This window comes from Amblyomma maculatum, chromosome 3, assembly GCF_055883805.1.
Source record: "Amblyomma maculatum isolate TAMU_Amacu chromosome 3, ASM5588380v1, whole genome shotgun sequence".
NCBI classification, from domain to species: domain Eukaryota; kingdom Metazoa; phylum Arthropoda; class Arachnida; order Ixodida; family Ixodidae; genus Amblyomma; species Amblyomma maculatum.
Genome location: NC_139346.1, coordinates 41,181,063 through 41,203,020, shown reverse-complemented (window position 1 = coordinate 41,203,020; position 21,958 = coordinate 41,181,063). Strand labels below are relative to the sequence as shown.

General features: G+C 42.5%; 1 protein-coding gene across 5 annotated transcripts; it reads left to right on the top strand.

The window, feature by feature from the left end:
* Positions 1-852: 852 nt before the first annotated feature.
* LOC146194636 (monocarboxylate transporter 9-like) lies at positions 853-20,618 on the top strand. Of its 5 annotated transcripts, XM_084597478.1 has the most exons (8): positions 5,320-5,505; positions 6,660-6,796; positions 9,908-10,061; positions 10,980-11,134; positions 13,377-13,480; positions 15,795-15,938; positions 18,902-19,777; positions 19,861-20,617. In XM_084597478.1, exons 5-8 carry the CDS (start codon positions 13,399-13,401, stop codon positions 20,076-20,078), a joined length of 1,320 nt encoding a protein of 439 aa, XP_084453604.1. In that variant the 5' UTR covers positions 5,320-5,505; positions 6,660-6,796; positions 9,908-10,061; positions 10,980-11,134; positions 13,377-13,398; the 3' UTR covers positions 20,079-20,617. The 5 variants fall into 5 exon arrangements, with proteins under 5 accessions (XP_084453603.1, XP_084453607.1, XP_084453604.1 ...); XM_084597479.1 differs by lacking the exon at positions 9,908-10,061; XM_084597481.1 differs by lacking the exons at positions 9,908-10,061; positions 10,980-11,134; positions 13,377-13,480 and having other exon boundaries at positions 5,319-5,505; positions 19,861-20,618.
* Positions 20,619-21,958: the final 1,340 nt, after the last annotated feature.

The following is a 21,958-nucleotide window of genomic DNA, read 5'->3' as shown; positions in this document are numbered from 1 at the left end:
GTAGTGTTCACCAAACATTCTTTCAGCATTACAGCCATCTCGATGCCTTCGTTGGTCAGTTCTCTAAATATATAGGACAAGCTTATTTACGCTCAATGCGCAGTTCACATTTTAAATACTCAACAATGTCGCCACGCTGAACCTCATGGCGGGCTTGGAAGGCCCGTCGTGGGCTCAATATTGCAATACAGCGGCGCCTGGCTAACTCCGCCTGTGACCCTAGCACGGGGCTATTTTGAAAGCAGTAGATCTATATTTAATGCAGAAAATTATTTGCTCCAGCAAGAGTAGTTATGGTGCTTACTGTCGAAAAGCAGTACAGAACTGTGTCAAAAACACGACCAAATATTCTGTAATTCTATTGTAAACGTCATAAGTTTCTTTAGTTCTGTACCTTTTTCAGTGATATACTTTTCGGCAGCCTTTATTTTTTATCGTTTTCCTTTATTTCTTTCATTTGCTCTGTGTTCTGTTTCTTTGTTCTATGGCACTTTCATTAGTCAACCAGAGAAAATACTGACGTTATTACAAAATTTCTGTTGTCACAACAGGTTCACAGCCAGAAACTTCATTGTGATTCTGTTGTAATCACAGACATTCTGCAGTGTTTTTCTACTGGTATGACTTTACAACATATTTGCAAGCGGTCTTGAGGCTAGTCTAGTCTACGAAACCCTAATAGCCGTATTACCCCTGATAGCATATCGAATCACAAATAGGTACTAAGTTTTCTGTCACTTCGCCTGAACTCAACATAAAATTTTTGAAATTTTGTTGCTTCTTTTACCTCCCTTCTAAAACGCAGTCTAATTTTGTTTCTTTTCAGTACTCCTTGCTCAGCGGTCACAATGAATGCTGCAAGGAAACATGCATTGGTGGATCGATGCTGGGGCGTACCTTTTGCAGTGGCACTCTCGGCGTTCCTGTTGGTCATGGTGAGCTCTTGCGTCGGCTACATGACCGTTCTGTTCAAGGAAAAGTATCTCATCAACCACGGTCAAGCCTCTTGGGTCACCATGACTACAGTCATCTCACATAGCATTGCGGGTAAGACGCCCATTCTAAACCCCTTCTTTCACCTAAATGAGATATGCTGTAGTGTACGCTTCAAAGCGCTCGGTTGCTAGCAACTATGTCTGGTGTGTACTCCTAGCCACTCCGTGATGTCAGCCTGTGCGCTGCAAAGCTTCTCAATATTATCAGCAGGGAAACACTAAAAACGTTTCTCCAGAGCATAAATGCGAGATTAAAACCTCCAGTTGCATTCTCCTTAGTAATAGTGCCATTCCAAACAACCACCTGATAGGACAAAGACAGCATGATCATCTGAACCGATGAATTGTCTAATAGAGGAGCCTACAACACTGCCAAGTTCGCCGAATAATTACTGCCGCTCCCATCAAAAGCTAACTCAGCGGCGGCCACTATGTTGGCAGCTTCTTCGTAATATAAGAACGCTGCATTAGGCGGCGGTTATATCCTGCGTACTTCTCTATCATTGTCTGGCAAAGTGCATATGGCTTATTGTGGGGTACTCTCCTAAAGCTACTTTCGTTCAATTAGCCGTTTTTTTTACCTCTTTTCAATCAGGAGCTTCGCAAACAGCGAATAATACCATCCTCAAGCTCTTCTGTTTAGAGTAGACGACTTCCAATTATTAATGAATTAAGGTATTATCAGGTTTCTGTCGAACTTTCCAAGGTCCCGAGTCTTTATTTATGCAAAGTCGCCACTATTCAAGATGCAATGCCCCCCCCCCCACCCTCCGCCCTACTTTTCATAAGGTTTGCTATTGCTTTTATCTCAGCGGGTTTATTCCCCCTTTGCATTTCGTCTGGGGCTTTTTGTTATTCCCCTTTAGGTACCGGTGCAATGTAGAACTGTTTCTCTCTCCTGGCTCTCTTATCAACTTTCTCATTTCTTCGGCCACTCCATAGACCTGTGTAAATATCCTTGGCTAATTATTCAAAACTGTAATAGCATTTCCTACCTGTCACTTATCACATAAATCAAATTCATCCGACGCCTACACTTTCCTTTCATCGCTTTTAGCAACGTTACCTCCATTCTTAAGAAGTCATTGAATTATCTACAATTTACACTGCCATTGTTGGTTACCTTTTTACTTCATAATCGCTATTTAAACTGTGCAGTTAGACGCTTTCACGCAGTCATCTATCTTTATCTTGAATTGTTTCCTCAGAGATATTACGGAGACCCTTTTAAGTTTTCTGCTATCTACTTTAACCTGCACGCTTTAGTGACAGCTGCAGTAACCCTTACAAAAATGGTCGTCAACAGTCTTTAGAATTTGTATTAACACCTTATTGACTCTATCAATATTGTACGTACTTTTAATCTCTATGAAGATGTGTAAATACGAAGTTCATACACGGTTACTTTTGTGTATTTAGATCAGTTCATATAAAGTTAGTACATAGCAAGTTAGGCGAATATACTTCTCTGTATATGCGCCTGTCAATATACAGCAGGGGCGTAACCAGGGCTATGTTTCGAGGTCAAAACACCTTCCTAAAGTTTTTGAACTCCTTTTTTTGCCTTTTTTGCAATTTTTTTTTATCGATGCCGTATAACGCCCTCGACAATTATGTCTGGTTATACCACTCATACACAGCTATTGCAATATATTGAAGCAATTTGGCATGTCAGAAAAAATGTTCAGATCGAAAGTATATAGTCCCAATAACTGACCGAGTGCATGCTGTTCATTACAAATCATATTTGAATTACTTTTTTATTTTTATTATGAGTAACATCTCCTAAAAAAGAAATGGAAAAAGACAATTGATACGACCAATTTGCAAGAATTATTGATAAAAACGTATAAGTTTATATTTTGAAAAATTTAACTGGTTACAATTTCACTCTTTCTTCATCGCGCATTTCTTCGTCAAGCGTCCGCTCTTGTTGAGGACGCACTGAGTCCTGTTATCGAGCTCGCTCGCACCATTAAAGACTAAAACATCACAAATAGAAGGTAAACGCGCACAGCACGGCGTCAGCCACCGCGCCGCCAACTTTACGATTGCGAATGTGCGCTGTGTGGTGTTGCGTTACATCGCGCGATGCTCTGCAAGAGGCGCACGCCCTGGACGCTCGGATCCACGTAGCCCAGAAGCTGTATGGGCGGGACTTTAGCATTATTTGATGGTATACACACAACTATTGAGTATATGCACATGTTCAGTAAAATACCGAACGAGCTCCCCCCCCCCCCCCGCCGCCCCCTTCCCTTTTCACGCGCCGAAATTACTGGAAAATGGAGAGTGCTTTTCCCTGACGAGGACAAAACTTTCACCAGAAAAAAAAAAATGAACTTCTCCTTTTTTTTCTTTTATAACGACACGATCGGGATTAGAACTGTGCTCCCAGACGCCGTCGAGCCACCCCACTGTTCACGCTACGCCCCTGCCCACCACTTATGGAAACAAATCGGCGTCCGCGTCGCCGACATTTTCTAGCGCCGCACTCAATATGTTAGTAATTGTCTTATTCACTTCTGCGCCACAGCTCCCGGCAAGGCGGCCATACTGTTCCTGACCGCGCGCATCGTATGTTTCGCTCGCGGAGGTTATCCGAGACCACACAGCAGCCTTTGGGCATGTGCGTCAACCAAGCGAGTGCTCTATAGGTTCTACTTTTGTTTGTTATGTTTTTGCTGGAGGTGGTGTCTGGGTGAGGAGCGTGCAAAGGGCAAGGGTAGAGAAGGGAGGCGCGCTAATGGTAAGAAACGAGAGAGGAAGAGGGAAGGCGCACGGAAGGGGGCGGTGCGGGCGAACTAGCACACATAACAGCATAGAATGCGCCCGCAGAAACACGCATATTCTCTCTCTGCCTTCGCATCGCGCTCATTCAGCGTGAACTATATCACCGCGCAACCTGCGGTCCGCAGCACTGACCTTGCTCTGCGCATAAATTAAGCGCCCTTACGGCACAATCAACAGCAATTAACATGCAGAACCACGGAATATGAACCAGCTGTAGCTGAACATATTCATCCTTCCGTGTGTTGTGATCCATTAAAAACGTTATGCTAGTTCTAGCTGCAGCCACCCTCTCGAGAGGGTGGTTGCAAGGTGTCTCAAATCCAATGCGCGGGGAGGATGCAAGGAGGCGCTTGACCATCGGAGCGCACGCCTTCGAACTGGAGGAGGGGGAGCGTCTAGCCGTCCTGCGAGCAAAGCACACAGCAGCACGCACGCACGCAAGCACGCATTCTTCACCCCCCCCCCCTTCCCCTTGAAGTGCGGAAGGTGTGAAAGGAGAAGCGGGCAGGCTTGCCAACGTAGACAGCATGGTATCAAACCTGTGACGGCATGGAGCTGCCCTCGGCAAATCACAGAGCAGACGTTGCACGCTTTCTTCCTTTAGTTTATTTTTTTAAAGTTTGGTAGCTGCCGATCGAACCAAGGATCGGCAGCTAGGTAGCGCTGGCGATTTGACTGCTACGTTATAATTTACGCGCCCTTCAATCAATCAATCAATCGATCAATCAAATTATCACTCAATCAATCAACCTTATTTTCAAATCCGAGGACGGGGGAGGGGGGGGGGGGGGGGGGGCTCCTCAGCGAGAAAGCAGTTGCACACTGCTTGAGAGTTTACATGGAACACATTACAGGCATAAACATTGCAGGCATTACAGAGATAAACAGCATCAAAAGTAAAAAAAAAGGAAAATAGATATGTGTTTACCGAATAACAGCGCAATTTCATGGTAATACCGCAGTGATGTCATCAATACAGCGAAAAGGATGGCTTCAAAGTTTCATAAAATATTCACGAAGCTGTCTCCGAGTAAAAGTAACCAAATCAGCAATCAGTTTTTCGTGTTAAATTAGCATAAAAGGATAATGCTCTCAGTCTTGAGAGCTATATCTTTTCCGCCACTGTAAATCTGCATGTGTGTGAGCGGGCGTGTGTGCAAATAACTCATGCGCAGTTACTCAATATGTGTGGCCCCGCATACGGTCAGAACTCAAGTTTTCATTACAATGAGGAAAGCAAACACACGATCCATGCAGCGCGCTGTGAAGAAGCGGGCACGCCACTCCGAGTCTCTGCGTCGCCTCGAATACCAGCCACCCCACAAAACCACCGGAAGAAAAAGAACGAAAGCGAAAGATTGCGAACGCACAGAACCGGCGCTCGCTCGGCATTCCACGCTTCCCGCCTTTCGTCTGAGCAGCGCGGCGACCTTGGCGCGGCAGCGCGACTAAAAAAACAAACAAACAAAAAAGCGAACTCCACGATACACGCAATACACGCGTGAGCGGACGCCGAGACTACAGCTTGGCTACGGCACCTATGTGTCACGTGATTGCTCTCAGAATTCCTGCAAAAATAGAGGCATGCGTCACGTGATTGTGTCACGTGATCGTGCACGGAAGACCAAGACGACCTGCAAAAAAACTTCTCGGGGAGGCGGCGTTTGGCGACGTCGAGCACGGAAAAAAATACTTCTTTCTGCCAGAAATCTTCAATGTAAGTTGCCAAACGTTTTCATTCCTTTTTTATAAGCCCTTTGCGCATACTCACGGAAAATTTTATGTTTCTGAACTGAGCAGTTTTTAACTTACACGCGTTTACCCATTTTTTAATTTGCTGCACACAGCACGACCAATTTGCTAGGAAGATTTTTCATCGTTTAGCCTTTTTAGCACCTAGTTAAGTTCTAAAAAGTGATCCTCGATGGTCCGCGGCCTCTTTCCGATCATTTTGCAACAAAGTTCAGATAGTTAAGGCGTTTGTTTTTGCGGAGTTATTACCAATTATTCAAACTTAAACAACCGCTTTGCCTCGCAGCCATAACTGTCAGTTTCAAATATTGAGAGAGGCCTTGTACTGCGTGAAAGCGATGTAGACGCTATTTTTATCTTCCATCAGATGTGTGCGATCGCTCGCTACCTATCTTTTTTTATTTATAGGGTTTCTTTGCTGAGCTATTTGCACATAGAACCGGTAATTCGAGGTTGATAGGAATAGTCCATAAGCAACGACTTTTGCGCGTAAATTTATACTGTATTTTAAGCTTTCCTTTCGAGTAGGCACAGATTGGGGGGGGGGGGGGGGGAGGTTGATATATCGTTTTATTCATAACAATTCGCAGACTCCAACACAGTAATAGTTATATTTGTATCCTCAGTAGGTCAGTACGTATTGTTTTTTTAAGTCCCAACGGTTTTCTTCTTTTTTTTTTTTTACGGAGGCGTGCAAGTTATGTGGTTCAAACTAACAATTGGCTGTGATGTAAGTGGCTAGAGCTTTCAAACTTAGTCTTCTGTTTTGTTTAATTTCTAAGAGCCTTTAAGCTTCACAGAGAAACAACATATTTTGAAAAGTGAATTTCAACTATGGAAGTTCTTCGTTTATTAATGTTTGACATTGCTGACAAGGGTCAGAATTGAAACAGATGATAGGATCGAGTTTTTTGGTAACTTATGGCATGTGACCTAGAGCTGCTAGGAATTCATTTTCTGAGACAGCTTTTCTTTAGTAGTATAGGGAAAGTAATAATATGTTATGGATTTGCGAAGCATGGATTTAATGAAGTCTTTCTTTTACTGCGTTTATGGCTTGTTTGGCAATAATGCTTGCAGTCCAGCTGATGCAATTGTATTGTCAAACTGCTTTTGCAGCAGATTTCTTCTGCTATCGAGGGAGTGCTGCCTGAATATGAAGCAGACAGCGTCATGAATCTGTTGAGGCAGTTTATTCTATCAGCCATGGATGCCCTGCCCTAAAGCATCCTTCCTGTAAAGGAGACATTAAAATGGTAGGTATCACATGCTGATGTTTTTTGCATTCATGTGATTGCTTTATAACTGTAAAAGTTTTACTGGTTCATGCTTTCTTGCATTTATTGTTTTCTTTTGAGAGTATAAAGGGCGGATGTGTAACAGGCTTCATTAAAGCAAAGCTTGAAACCAGCTCGGTATTGTTATATGATTCTTGCTGTGTATTTAGCGCAAGACTGACGTGTTGGTGAATCTTGCTCATAGTCTGCACTAAAGAAAATTTTTCGTGGCCTCTTCAGAGCTTTAAAACAGGAGATATACTTAGCTGTTTTATTGCAGTAGTACCTACTATTTCTAGTTGAGGCAAAATTGAATAAACCTAATTTTAATAGCTCATTGACATAGTTTCATAATATAGCTGACTGCACTGTGCATAGGTGTGCATGTTCATGCTGACATTCAGTTACTGTTTATTTAGACTGCCTCAGCATATGTACACATACAGTGATGCTTCACTTGAACAAAGTTCAAGGGACCTTAGGAAAAAGCTTGTTGAAATGAAAGTTTATTGGACTGAAATAAATGCGTGGAAGATTGTTTCCATTAGCTTCAAGAAATATTCAATTCAGTCGTTCAGTCGTGTCCGACTCTTCATGACCCTATGGACAATGTCACGCCACGCTTTCCGGTCTCTCACTATCTTCCTAACATCACATAACTTCATCTGTAGTGCCTCGAGGATGCCATCTAACCATTGCGTTCGCTGCCTACCCCTTCTCTGGCGACCCTCAACCTTTCCCAACATCAGATCTTTCTCCAGCGACTCCTCTCTTCTCATCAGATGACCAAAGTAGCTGAGCTTTAACTTTAGAATTTGACCCTCCAATGAGCAGTCAGGGTTTATGGTCGATAATATCGACTGATCTGATCTTCTGGCAGTCCAAGGAACTCTCAAGAGTCTTCGCCAGCACCACAATTCAAACGCGTCAATTCTTCGGCGGTCAGCCTTTTTCACAGTCCAACTCTCGCATCCATACATCACAACTGGAAAGACCATAGCACGAGTTATACGGATCTTGGTTGGCAGACTAATGTCTCTGCTGTTTACCAGGCGGTCAAGGCTAACCATTGCTCTCTTTCCCAGAAGCAGGCGTCTCCTAATTTCATGGCTGCAGTCTCCTTCCGAGGTAATCTTGGAGCCCAAGAAGAGAAAATCTGTCACAGATTTTTAGGTCGTTCAAATCTTATCTGGGCCCATTTATTTGTCATTGCACTGATTTGCAAGTGAAGAATGCGTAACCTTTTGCAGCACTTTTGAAAGGACTACAGTGGTTTTGAACTCGATTACTGTGCAAGCTCCTGAGAATCTTACCTATCACAATGGCCTGCTGAGGAGAAAAGGCTTTCATTTTCTCCAAGCAGATCATGGTTAACCAAAATGCACACATTCGCAATTCTTTGAGCTAAAGGGCCTAGTAGGGCTGAAGATCTGGCTTTGACTGGCTATGACTGTACAGCTAATTAAGCGTGCAAAGACAGCTATGGATTCATCTGGTCACAAGCTAGTTTAGACAGCCAATTCACTTTAAAGCTAAATAACGGCCACTTTTCTTCACGCGATAATGAAGAGTGGTTCCTAACATAAAAATATGCTACAAAGAGTGCGGACTGTGCTTTTTTAAGTGCTCAGTAAGAATTTGAAGACACAGGATAGCACCGCAGAAAATGTTCGTTGAACTGAAATGAGCAATAACTGAAGTTTGTTAAAATGAAGTGTGTTTGCGTAGTGTTCAATAGAGCTTCAGTGGGGGGATTTAATAAAGTTCGTACAACTGAATGCATCGTCGAAGTGACGTTCGTTCAAGTGGTATTCTGTTTTTCTGTGACTAAATGAGAACATTTACTTTGCTCAAAGCAACATATACACAAATATTTACTTTCTTGCTAGTCACCAAGATTTGCAATTAACTTCCGAACTCATTTTATTCACAACCTAAATAAATGCATCGTTAACCTTAGAGCCATATAGTTACTAGCAATAACAAAAGTAATATGTTGATATTTAACTGTTGGAGAACATTTTTTGTTTAATTTTTTTGTGTGTTTTTGAGTTCTGCAAACATGAGGGGGCTTGTTACAGAAGAGGTGGGCTGCAAGACGAAGGGAAGTATCAGTGTGGCGGCCCTTTTGTGTTTATCAAATAATAATGCATCCTAACATGTAAAACGAATGCCTTTACAGCCTGCTAAAAATCTTCTTTTTTAAATTGCATGTTTGGGTTCTGCCTGGATAAACATAGATGGCAGAGAGAGATCTTTCTGCCATAGGGTGTGAACTGTATTTTGTACAGAAAGTCGGAGGCTGTCGAACATGTGTTTATAAATTGTTGTGATTGGGTTTTTTTGGTGGCAATATCCTACAGTGAACTTTGCTCAAAGATGTCCTTTTAAACCCTCATGGAATTTGGTTCGCAGGTGTTGAAAATTACAAGTGTTCTGTAAAATATGATAAGGCTATTAAGCTTGCATAGCGCATGGAGGCGCCGAATGGCTGTTCGCCATGCTGATCTTTATTATCAGACCTATCCAAGAGTATAATGAGGGTTTTGTCCAACACATGATGTTTTGAAAGCTCAGCCATGTGTACCTGTGTTTATCAATGTATTTGAAAAAGTGATCAGTTTGAATGCGATAATTAGATATTGTATCATAACTAGCTCTCGGCCAGCCTGTAGTGTTTGTGAAAAGGCAACAGTGACAAGAAGGGTGTTTTGCTAGAGCTTTTAAGGCTCTTAAATCTGTGCAGCTCTGCTTTAGTACATGCATTGTCTCCTGTACATGGCTACTTAAATGATTTCTGTTCATTTTATTACAAAAAGTCATTCTAAATCTTTAGATAAGCTTGCTCACCTCTATTGTTTGTTTGCATTGTGTTCACGCATGCTATAGCTGGAAATGATGCAGTATTAGTTACAAGTAAATAAATAAAAGGAGCAGCAACTACATTTCCTTCGTCCGCACATTTTTAAGAGAAACATACATGGGCTCATTAGATTTTAGTGTTGTTTGCAACTGTGTTTGATAGTGAAAGATCTTCCTGTTATTGCATAGAAATCTTTCAGAAACTAGTGTTCTCGTATGCATATGCAGTCCTCTTGATGCTTCATTGCGCCATATCTGGAGACTCCCTGTTGCCGTGGTCTGTGCCGACAAGTAAAAACTAGGCAACCTGACTTCCGGGACAAGTAGCAGTGGGACGTAGATGCATGGTTTCTTCAGCATCCATGTGGATTTCTTATAAAAGGCAGGTATTTCTTCTATATTTGATTTTCATATGTGATCAAGATCTTACCTTGGTGACAAGCTCTTGAAGGAAAGGATGGACATGAATGGCACTTTCTTGATTTCTTACTCTGGGGAATACACTATTACAACTTGTTAACTGCATATGTAGCAAAAAGTATGTGTGACTGCATATTCCAGCAGTAAGCTGCATGATTTTTTAAGGATGAAATAATTTAGCTCCTATTGTCGGTAGCCTACTATTGATGAGCCAAAGCAGGCAATACTAGGTACTAAAAGGTGATAATGCGGGGCAGGGTGGGTTTTAATGAGACAAGCGCTCCACGTTTTAAGCCTTTGTATAGGGCTAGCATGTCTCCCTGAATGTGTCTGGGACACATGCAAGTCTTGTATCCTCAAAAGGACCTTGTCTAAATTTAAATAAAAGTAGCGCCAACCTATTTTGAGTACGACCAGTTCAGCAGTAAGCCCAAAATTGAAGCAAAAAGGCATTCATGTCCTGTGCGATATCAGTGCACGTTAAAGAGCCCCAGCTCGTCGAACGCTCTGAAGTCCTCCCCTACAGCATCTCTCTTAGCCTGGGTTGCTTTGGGATGTTAAACCACATAAACCAAACCAGTCATTTTTTACCACCCCATCTGACTTGTCTTTCCACGTATCCCCAAAAGATAGTGCCTACATAAGACTTGCCACTATTCCCGAGATTACCTAGATTATATGTATTTATGTATTTTATAATTATGTAATTTTCCTCAGTGGAGCATTGCGTTTCCAATTCTGGGCTTTTCATACTGTCACTCAGCAACCATATGAAATACTCCTCCTATGTTTCTTTTACTTGTGCATTTGACTTTTCCTTTATTATTCAAAAAATCTTCCTTCGTGCTGTTCTGACTAGTGTTCTCATATGTATATGCAGTCCTCTTGTTGCTTCATTCGACCATATCTGGAGACACCCTGTTGCCGTGGTCTGTGCCGACAAGTAACAAGGCAACCTGACTTCCGGGACAAGTAGCAGTGGGACATAGCAGCGTAGTTTCTTCAGCATCCATGTGGACTTCTTATAAAAGAAAGGTATTCTAAATTTTGCTTTCATATGCGATAAAGATTTTACCTTGGTGACCAGCTCTTGAAAGGAAAAGATGGGCATGAGTGGCACTTTCTTATTTTCTTACTGTCTGGGAGTACACTATTGAGACTTGTTACCTGCATATGTAGCAAAAAGTATGTGTGACTGCATATTGTAGGGTAACTATAATATACTTTATCATTCCCTATTATTGCTCTTGTATTCACCTAGGTGCTTGGTGTAGCTGGTCTCCTTCAGTAATTACTTAGGTGTGTGTGTTATCTGCTATGGCTAACATAGGCATCACTCAGGAAAAATGGGAGCAAACAGGCATAGTGGCATCACTTGCTGGTAGCATGCACCAAAATGTATGTATACGTACTGATACGTTGCCGCTCAACATGTGTAACTTGACTGAAGATAAAGCACACGAGAAGGCACACACAAGAGAAGAAGACACAGGACACGTGCCAACTCACATCTGGTTTATTTGCACAGTACATAACAATGCACAGTACATAACAATCACATAAAGACAGAGAAAAAATATAAGGAATATTACAAAACATGATCAAGGAATATCACAAAACCCGATCAAGAAAACTGATCTCTGCCTTCCAGAGCCGCACCGACGTATCGCTGACACACCTATCTCCCCTTTTCCCGATATGGAATGCCTCCAAAAGCTCACGCGCTGTCTTATCACGGCCTCTGCCCAGAATCTTAATGTCAGCCAGTCGCGGCTCACACGCAGTGCAGTTTGCGCAATGCGTTGCCAAATTTGTCCCTCCACTCCTTAAAGCCCGCAAATGATCCCCTGCTCGATCATTAATACAGCGCCCGGTCTGGCCAATGTAGGCCTTCCCACATGTCAGCGGGATCTCATATACGAACCCCATGCAGCAGTCGACAAACCGCTTAGAATGCTTTTTCTCACAACCGCTCGGTTTTCCAACACGCGAAATGCGTGAGCAAAGCTCCGCCATCTTCTTCGGAGCGGAGAGCACCACCGGCACGCCATGCCTCTTCGCCACTTTCTTCACGTGGTGCACAACCTTATGCATATACGGTACCACAACAGGTTTGGCCGTATTTCTCACCGGAGCAGTTTTCTTCCCAAACATGGCTCCCTTGGTTTTGGGAAGAAAACTCTTCCGGTGAGAAATACGGCCAAACCTGTTGTGGTACCGTATATGCATAAGGTTGCGCACCACGTGAAGAAAGTGGCGAACAGACACGGCATGCCGGTGGTGTTCTCCGCTCCGAAGAAGACGGCGGAGCTTTGCTCACGCATTTCGCGTGTTGGAAAATCGAGCGGTTGTGAGAAAAAACATTCTAAGCGGTTTGTCGACTGCTGCATGGGGGTCGTATATGAGATCCCGCTGACCTGTGGGAAGGCCTACATTGGCCAGACCGGGCGCTGTATTAATGATCGAGCAGGGGATCATTTGCGGTCTTTAAGGTGTGGAGGGACAAATTTGGCAGCGCATTGCGCGAACTGCACTGCGTGCGAGCCGCGACTGGCTGACATTAAGATTCTGGGCAGAGGCCGTGATAAGACAGCGCGTGAGCTTTTGGAGGCATTCCATATCGGGAAAAGGGGAGATAGGTGTGTCAGCGATACGTCGGTGCGGCTCTGGAAGGCAGAGATCAGTGTTCTTGATCGGGTTTTGTGATATTCCTTGATCATGTTTTGTAATATTCCTTATATTTTTTCTCTGTCCTTATGTGATTGTTATGTAGAGCGCAGGACCTCTTTTCAGCATATATTTGCTGTTATTGCTGCAAATAAACCAGATGTGAGTTAGCGCGTGTCCTGTGTCTTCTTCTCTTGTGTGTGTCTTCCCGCGCGCTTTATCTTCAGTCAAGTTACAATGCACCATCTAGCCCAACTTCAAGTTTTGTTCAACATGTGTATTTGCTTGATGTAGCAAATGGCAGAGGAGAGAGTTTATCTGATGACCAAGCATACTGGCGTGTAAATTTCACTCCTTTGTTTCCTGGGCCCCTATTGTGATAAACTAATGTCGAATGATATAGAGGATTAAAAGGAATACAACTAAACACAGCAATAGTCTCTATCTCCTGAGGGTGTTTTGCAATATAGTTTGTACAGAAAGTGGTTGGAAACCTGTTAGCATATTTTGAGGAAAAAGAGGCATCTCAGTGAAGAGAGATGTGTGTGATGCTAGCACAAAGCGTGTGGAATTGGCAGAGAAATTTTGAGCATGTGTATTTCTTTTCTAGGTGACATCATGATAAATTTGATATGGCCGCTACATCAAACACACAATGTCGTTGCCATCGGAAACCAAGTGTTTCTGTGTCAAGGGTTTGTGCAATAAATGAAGGTATGAATTTGCATCTGTTTCTTTCACTACTCTCACTTTTCACGAAATATTACACGCATGTCAACAGTGAGTAAAATACACATTATTATTGGACACTTGAAATATAGTTAGCATAACACAAGATATTAATACTTTGTATGAACACGATTCTTTAAAATAACGGTGGCCAATTATCGGAACACAGTCGTTACAGTGTCCATATACGCTATCAATAGGCTAATCATAGGAGGTATAAATACGTTCTATGTAAATACATTCTATTCAATCACGGTGGCCTATTGTCGGAAGGGAGGTCATACATGGATCATACGTGTTCTAAAGACTTTCTTTTGATGGTCGATAGATTCTATGATCATATTGTCTAAAGACATCGCATAAAGTGATCATAGACATTTTTGTAAGGAAACACCGCTTATTGCGTGCGTTTTTATGCCGTCACATTTGGCTTGAGCTCAATATCTGCTCAGCCGGGATATCCATGCTTTGCTCCTTTCATATCAGTTTGAATTCCCGCTTACTTAGGACGTTATAATTTTACGACCACTACATCGCACCGTTCTGAGGATTCCTACATTCTCCCAAACAGTGGGTTCGCTCCACAGTATGAACTGTGTTTCCATTCCAAGTCCATTTTCGGTTTTCATGTCTGCGGACCAAACCACTCACCACATATCGTATATCGACACATGTCATTCACCTCTAGAACTCAATAGCTACTGCCTGCTATCCTAGATGATTACATACATGCGCACTAGTAAACGTAATCGCCGAAAACGTTTGTCTATGATTCTTCCGCACAGTATGAAACAAGACCGAAACCCTTCCTTGGTTGTAGGCTTTAACGAAATTGCTTATGCTTAGTTGCATCGAAACGTGGCCATCCGGCTTGGGTTGAACCCAGTTAAAACAAGTAGTTAAGCAGCCTAACCACTTGAGACTGCGGTGGAAAACAATAAAAATTGTACAAGGCCTTTTTGTTGTAAACTATTTTTGTAGCCCAAACAAAGAAAGACGAACTATTTGGCTGGAAAGCAATTAATAACATTGAGGTGCTTAGTTACCTGTTGTGGGGACAGGTACCTAAACTTCAAAACATACCAACGCTGATATATTATAGCGCCTTAGCCTTTGGCGCTTTTCGGTGGAGGCGACATGCAAGGCGCCCGTGTGCTGTGCGATGTCAGTGCACGTTTAAGAACCCCAGGTGGTCGAAATTTCCGGAGTACTTAGCTACGGCGCCTCTAAGAGCCTTAGTTGCTTTAGAACTTTAAACCCCATAAACCAAACCAAACGTAATCAGTCTGCGTGCTCCAATTCCGGCGGGATAGCAGAGAATTCATTGCACTTCTGAAGCTGTAAATTTGTGTGAAGCAAAAGCGAATTCCCGTCCTCACTTGGCAACAAATTGATCCTGTGAGAATCCATGTTGGCCTTAGATAACAAGCGAGAAGCAAAACATGCAGCGCGGTTACTTTTGGCAAATCTGGTACGTGTTTCGTGAAACATTATCCTGATAGAGCGCATTTTCTTTCAGAGGAAAATAAAATGGGTTTGTTTGCTTATTTATTTACATACATAACATGAAGGCCCGAAAGAATTACAGAGGGAAGTGGGAAGAAACAAGCTTCATGACAGCATACCAATACGAATAATACTGGGCTTGCAGCGGCAAAAAAACAACAACACAGAAATGAGAACAGTGAAAGCAGACACAAAGGAACTTAACAGTGTTTAGAAAGAGATTACATATATACCGCACACTTAAAGGTGCTAAAGTCGGTAACGTCGATTACTTGCAAGGAAGCTGTTAGCAATAACTCAGAAATGAACTACCTGGAGGCTTACAGAAGGAATCTTTAGATTTGCTTATCATTCTATCTTCTTTATGGTTTGAAGCACATCACCAGGAACATAGCTACTAAACTTTGACTAGTACTATAGAGAGTGTGCACCTAAGTTACAGTGGCGGCAATCTCGTGGTGCATGTAGCACCACCAAAGGCTGCGAGGATATCATAATAACCTGCTCCCGCTGCACTGCTAAAGCTGTTCCGTGCTACACACTGAGCTGCCCGTGACGTTACTTGAATACCTCCTATACCATGAACTCGCAATGTCCCGCCATCGCTCTTTAGAGATGCTTCAATAGCACATTTTGTAGGTTTGAAAATTCGGCGAAATAAGCCGACACCTATGCAATTTAATTATTGGGTTGTGATAACTGTGAACTTTGCAGCATTTTTTTCTGTTCTTTTGATGACAAGTACTTCAGGTATTGGAGCCAATTCAAAGTCTTAGTATTTATGAATTTGCAGGTCTTCTTGTCACCCAGATGCAGCACAAGATATCCGTCTATCACATCAGTCTCATTGGCGGCTTTTTTGCTTCTGCCGGTCTTGTGGCGTCTGCATTCGCCCCCAACATTGCCTGGATGACATTCACATTCGGCGTGATATATGGTAAGTCCGGAAGTACACCCCGGTAAATCACTAAACTGCGCAAAGCGAAACACATAACGGGGCGATGCAAGGAGTTGTGAGTGGCAGGTAGGAAAAAATAGGATTTCCTACCCTTTTCACCAATGACAGAGTAGACTCAGACGATAAGCATAGGAGGTGGGAATGACTCTTACAACTGTATGAGGTGCGTTTTTTGTGCAGGCTACTAGGATTATATGAAGTTAAAAAAAGTGTCGTTTTAGAATTGTTACGCGCTGTAGTGCTAATATATTAGTAAGCCATATGCACTGCATGATTTGCTTATTATTTACTTAGAAAGACCACAAGAACCGGTGTTTCATGGTGTTTCATGCTTTATTGATTGTATCAGGTAATTATTTCGAGGTATCATCTCAGAAAAACTACTCAACCGAGTCAAATCATGCGTGCTGCGGCACACAGAAGACGGCGTGACTCTGTGCTCAGTCAAAGCAACCAAGCCAGCATGGCCTGGTGGTATACTCCGTCTCAAGCAATCGTACATCTCACGATAGTAATTCTTTCTATATTTTGTGCATATCCAATAATTTGCAATGGACATTTCTAAATATTCAACATTTTGTTTTATTCGTAGCGTATAGAATATGACACCATATATGAGCTGCATTTAAAAAACAACCAATTCCTTGTTTCAGATAACCAGCTTATCTAACAGCATTTATCGGGATGCCCTTTAGGTTAAATCAACAAGGAAACAAACCAGCTACACAAACCCTTGCTTTTACAACTGATAATATGTTCCTGCTTTTCAATAAAAATTCTATTGGCTATATTAACGCGAATAAAATTTGCAGTTTGCTTTTGTTATGGCAAATAGAGTTAAAAAGGGCAAACAAGTAAACATTTACATTCATTCTAAACAGCTTGATGGCAATAACTCGCAACCGTGGGCGAGCAACGACATGGGAAGTGCGATGACAGCTGGAGTTGCAAGTACGTGTTAATTTTTTCTGTGCTTGCAAGAGTGGTAATTTGCAGTCTAAAGAGTTTACTGAGTTTTAAACCATACTTACAATGCGCACCCTCTCGAGTTCCTGAAGTTGTTCATAAGGTGATATATGCTTTTGCATGGAAATCATTTCAGGTTATATATACTGTTCCGTGATGGCAAGCCTGAAGACGGCACAACATGGCGATAGAATGAATGATTATTTAGGGGTTGGCCTAGCGCGAGGGCTCCTCTCGTACCAGTGCCGATTTTCTTCGAAACGATATATCATTTTAAGAAATGATTATACCACCTAGAGGCATGACTCTCACAACACCGCAGAAACTAATTACGTCGCTGCGAAATGGTTGCCAATAACAGTGGATATTACCAAGTCGAATCCAAATCGTATGATGACATTTTAATATTTTCCTTCTCCTTGATGAGTATTATCGTCATGAAAATTTGTGCCATTGTGAACGACTAGTATATCCGCCAAGAACAAAACTTCTCCTACACAGTGAACCAAAGGCGTCTACACTGTGCTAATGCATGTTGTTGCAATTTCTAGCACGGGATGGCCCCAGTTTTTCTATGACGAGCCATTGTCTCTCCTTTCGTTACGTTACCACTACTGGTAGCCATGAGTCAAACATCACTTTACTGTGACCCCCCCCCCCCCTTCCCCTCTTCCACTTGCTCCGCAGGAGAGGAGACAGCCCCCACGCGGAAGCGCGTAGTTGGAAACCATTGTAACAAAGCTACTTCCCAGCATAAAAGAAAGGAACCGCAAATACTGCAGCGAACGATGTAGACAGGACCTTTGTAGCATAACTTGGAAGGAGGAGGGGGAGAAAAGGAGGGCGGAAGGCAGGGATTTTTGGTTGGGAATCTACCATACAGTTGTGTCCTACTAAACAGTAACTACTTTCAATTGCACGTTGGTTGGTCGTTTAGATTATTTTCTTTTAATATTTTTTTTCTCATTAATGCAGTGCTCAATATTTTTACGCACTGCATTAATGTCAAGGAGGTAATCCATTTTCGAACATTTTTTTACGCCATTTATGAATTCGAGGAGCTCTACTGAATTGAAAGTATAGTTACATTTTTTTTTAAAGAGAACTCACTATGAACTGAGCGACGAAGATATGTCGGCATATTTTCTCAGGCTTTCCTCATTGTCTTGACAGAGAAGAGGTTAACAAACATGTACGCTAACGTTGGTTTATCACTCTTAGCAAAACCCAAGAAGATAGTTCGCTCAAGACGTTTTTTTAATAAACTTTGGTCACCTTCACGAAGCGATGAGGCAACTGAGGTTTTAGCCGTGAAGTGGACAACGAATTATTCCCTTGGCCTCAACGTCTCTGTACAATATATGCAATCGAAAAGTCTGCTATGGTCGTCGCACGCCTCGTGGAGCCTACAGTGCTCTTTCTGGACTGGTCTCCGACCTAACTGATCATCGGCACAGTGCTGTAACACGAAAATGTAGCCCTCTATCGACCTTTGAGTTCTCAATTCACTTTACTCAAGCCATCGTCTTGCAGCGATTGTGAGGATTCGTGTTTAGCCCTCATACTTGAAACGGAGTGGGTAACATTGCATTATGCAAATATGAAATAATCATTTATTCAAAATAAAGTTGACTTCTTTATAAATTTTTTTTTATAAGTAGTCACTTCCTTATTGTGTCATATAAAAAGCTTTCAGAAACAAACGCCGAATAACGAAGTTTAGGTTTTTCAGTTGAAAAAAATTTAGGAAGCCAGGCGTTGTGCATGGAACGATTGCTAAGCAATTATTCAAGCATTTGGTTCCTTTCATTCAACTTTCATGCAGCTCTGTAAACTATTGAGATAACTTGTGCCTTTGAAAAACTGACATGAACTATTATAGTTTGGAATAAATTTGCGCAGATACATTGTAGCCGACTGAAGGTAAACAGATACTCCAAAAACAAGCCTGACAAGTCTTCTTCTAAATTTTGCAGGTACTGGATTAGGTGTTTCCTTACTGGGACTCTGCTTGTACCTGCTCATCTACTTTGACGAATACCGAGGGACGGCTACTGCTATCATGTGGACTTTCAGAGCTACATCCGGGATGGCGGGGACAAGGCTACTTTGGAAACTCACGGACATTTATGGAATGCAAGGCTGCCTGCTGATAACTGGTGCACTAGTTTCCCACGTGGTGCCGCTCATTATGCTAATAAGGCACCCTAGACCCTGTAAGGTGCCCTTATCAAATGTAGCAGCACGTATAACTAACCTCTGTACAGGTTCAAACAAGCAAGTTGATGATATTGGCACTAAGCAAGAGAATACAAATTATTGGCTGCGAAAAAAGCAGCCGAGAGGTTCTGCAGACGACGAGAAGAAAACACCCAGCATAGCGGAGGTTGCTCTGGAGAGCTTTCAATCCTTTCCGTTTTACGTGTTGGTCTTATACTCAATCATATCCGAGTACGTGTTCGTTACATTCTCGATAACTATTGTTGCCTACACTGTCGATAAAGGATGGACGATTGATAACGGTAATCAGATAGTTATCTACAACGCCGTTGGTCTCCTCATTGGAAGGCTGGTCGTACCTTTTGCGTCCGACAAGATCCGCCATAGCCGCTGCCCTATGGCTGCTGCTACCTTCTTGGCCGCCGGAAGCTGCTTCCTGCTTTTGCCCCTGGTGAACAATTTCAGCGAGTTGGTTGCACTTACAACTATATTAGGCTTAGCTCAAGGTTATATCCTGTGCATTAAGACTGTTCTCATGGGGGACTACATGGCGGTAATTACCGTGAGCTTCTGCTGTGGAGTGGCTGGCCTGACTACTATTCCTGTGTGGCTTTGCGGACCATCAATCATCGGTAAGTGCGCCATGTTTCTTGTATTCAGAAAAGATTTTAGCGCAGTACGTCTAAGATATGTCTTTTTATGATTTCTTTTCTAGGCTTCTTCCGTGACACAAAGGGCTCTTACAATCTTCTCTACGTGGTCTTCTGCGTATTATGCCTTCTCATCGCGTCAATGTTAGCAGTCCTCGCCTGCAGGGATAGGGCTCAGCGAAAGCGTAATCAAGTGCAATGCCATACGTTGAACGAGGCAAAAGAAATTATGCACATTAATACACAAAATAAAAATTTTGGAGAAAACGGCCTCAAGTGCTAGTAAAGAAACGTGTGTGAGCAAATGCATCGTACTTCACCAAGCGCATACTGAGCGCGTGATTCTCATTGTGCAAGATGTAATTTATTTAATGAAATGTTGACAAAGGCAGAGTAGGAGTGAATGGACAACGTGTTGAAGTATATAGCCTCGTGAGTGTCATTGCTTAACATATAATAAAGTCCGTGAAGATACATCTGTTGGTGCTCCAGTTTACACAGCAATATGAGGATATTGTCTTGAAGCTTAATATATTGTGCCACGCTTGGTTGAGGGTTCTGGATTAATTTAAACGACGCGTTGCTCCTAATGCTCTCTGATAACAGAACTGTACTTGGCTTAGCATGCATGAGCTTGGAATACCCAGCCGTGTGCTAAATTCACCGTGCTATTAAGATTTTATAAAGGAAATACACGCGTCCAACTTCCGTATTACAAAACGTCCATTTGCTTTAGTGCGCTGGATCGCTGCTACGTATTTTGTACAGGCCACTTACGCATTCTATTCTTGCTTAGAAAGCTTTTATCATGTTTTTATCCGTATCGTAGCCATATTCTGTTACACAATCCATTTCGGCCTACCTAAAGTAATATGAGCGCTAGCACCTCAGTTGTTATTTTATAATTTATTACTTCCTAGATGATTGCGTTCTCAAGAGGTGCCGCAAGACAAGATTCCTCAGCTGCATTTTTTTGTTTTTGTACCCGTTTCGTTCTTTATTTTCCAACGCAACATCCGACACTCAAAGTGGTTTTAGAAAGACGTATGTATTTATTTTCAATTTTTATAATACTGCCAGCCACCTTTTAGTAGCCAAAGCGGGAGGGGACTGAGTAACAAGTGCATGTACAAAAAGGAGCATGCGTGATCAACATCCAGCTCTGATGAAGATTAAACAGACACAAGAGGGGTCATCAGCAGCAAACTTTGCGCTTTCAACAATAAGGTAAGGACATATATCGAGCTCTTATGAGTATAAAGAGACACAGCTCTTTAAATTGGTAGGAAGTGACGCACAATTTCTACGAGAGCTTTAGCGTTTACAGAAGAAATTTACCCTTTTTATGCTCGGCGCAAAAATGAAGACCACACCCACTGCGCTCACAAATAGATGAGAAAAGCCGGCCACATTATTGAAAAAATGTTGAGCTGACCTCCTCAGAAGGCAGTCTGTTTCATTGGAAAGTAGGTGCTGCGAAAATAGAATGCCAATATGCGTTGTTTCTCTATTGGGACATTCTGAGTGTTCTCCAGTGCTTTGCTTAAGTAGGGCGCGTGATATTGAGCTGCATGTAGGCAATGAAATTTAGTGGTTGTATTGTTACCATTGACGTTAAACGACATTTTTACCATTTGTGTCTTACAGCACTGCTCAAGACGTGCTTAGGCCCGATAAAGTTGCTGCTTTAAGGGACAGACACTGACCAAAGTACGTAATGAGATTAGGGTCGGAATGAAGAGATCTTGTCTCCTTCAGACTAAATCGAACTCAACAATTCCGAAGAAATGAGGATTTATAATATCAGTACCGCACGGAAACTCGCATGAAAAATCCTGTAGTGGGCTTTTGCGGTGAAACACTGTAGTAACGCATGTGACCACACCTCTGGAAATGTCACCGGTGTTTGTAAGTGCACAGCATTCTCTATTCCTTGAATAATGCTCCTATTGTGCTATTGCATGTTGCACTCTCTAGTGCGCCCATGAGCAGAAACCACACTGCTTTCGAATCATCTATGATGTGATTTTGCCATTGTTCACTAGACGTCACCGCTTTGAATTGTGTGAAGACGCACTGGACAAGGGTAAATGGGGTACGCCTCAGTTGTCAGGTCGAGGCAACGTTTCAACAAGTGGACTTACTTGTGTGCATTGCTTCGAG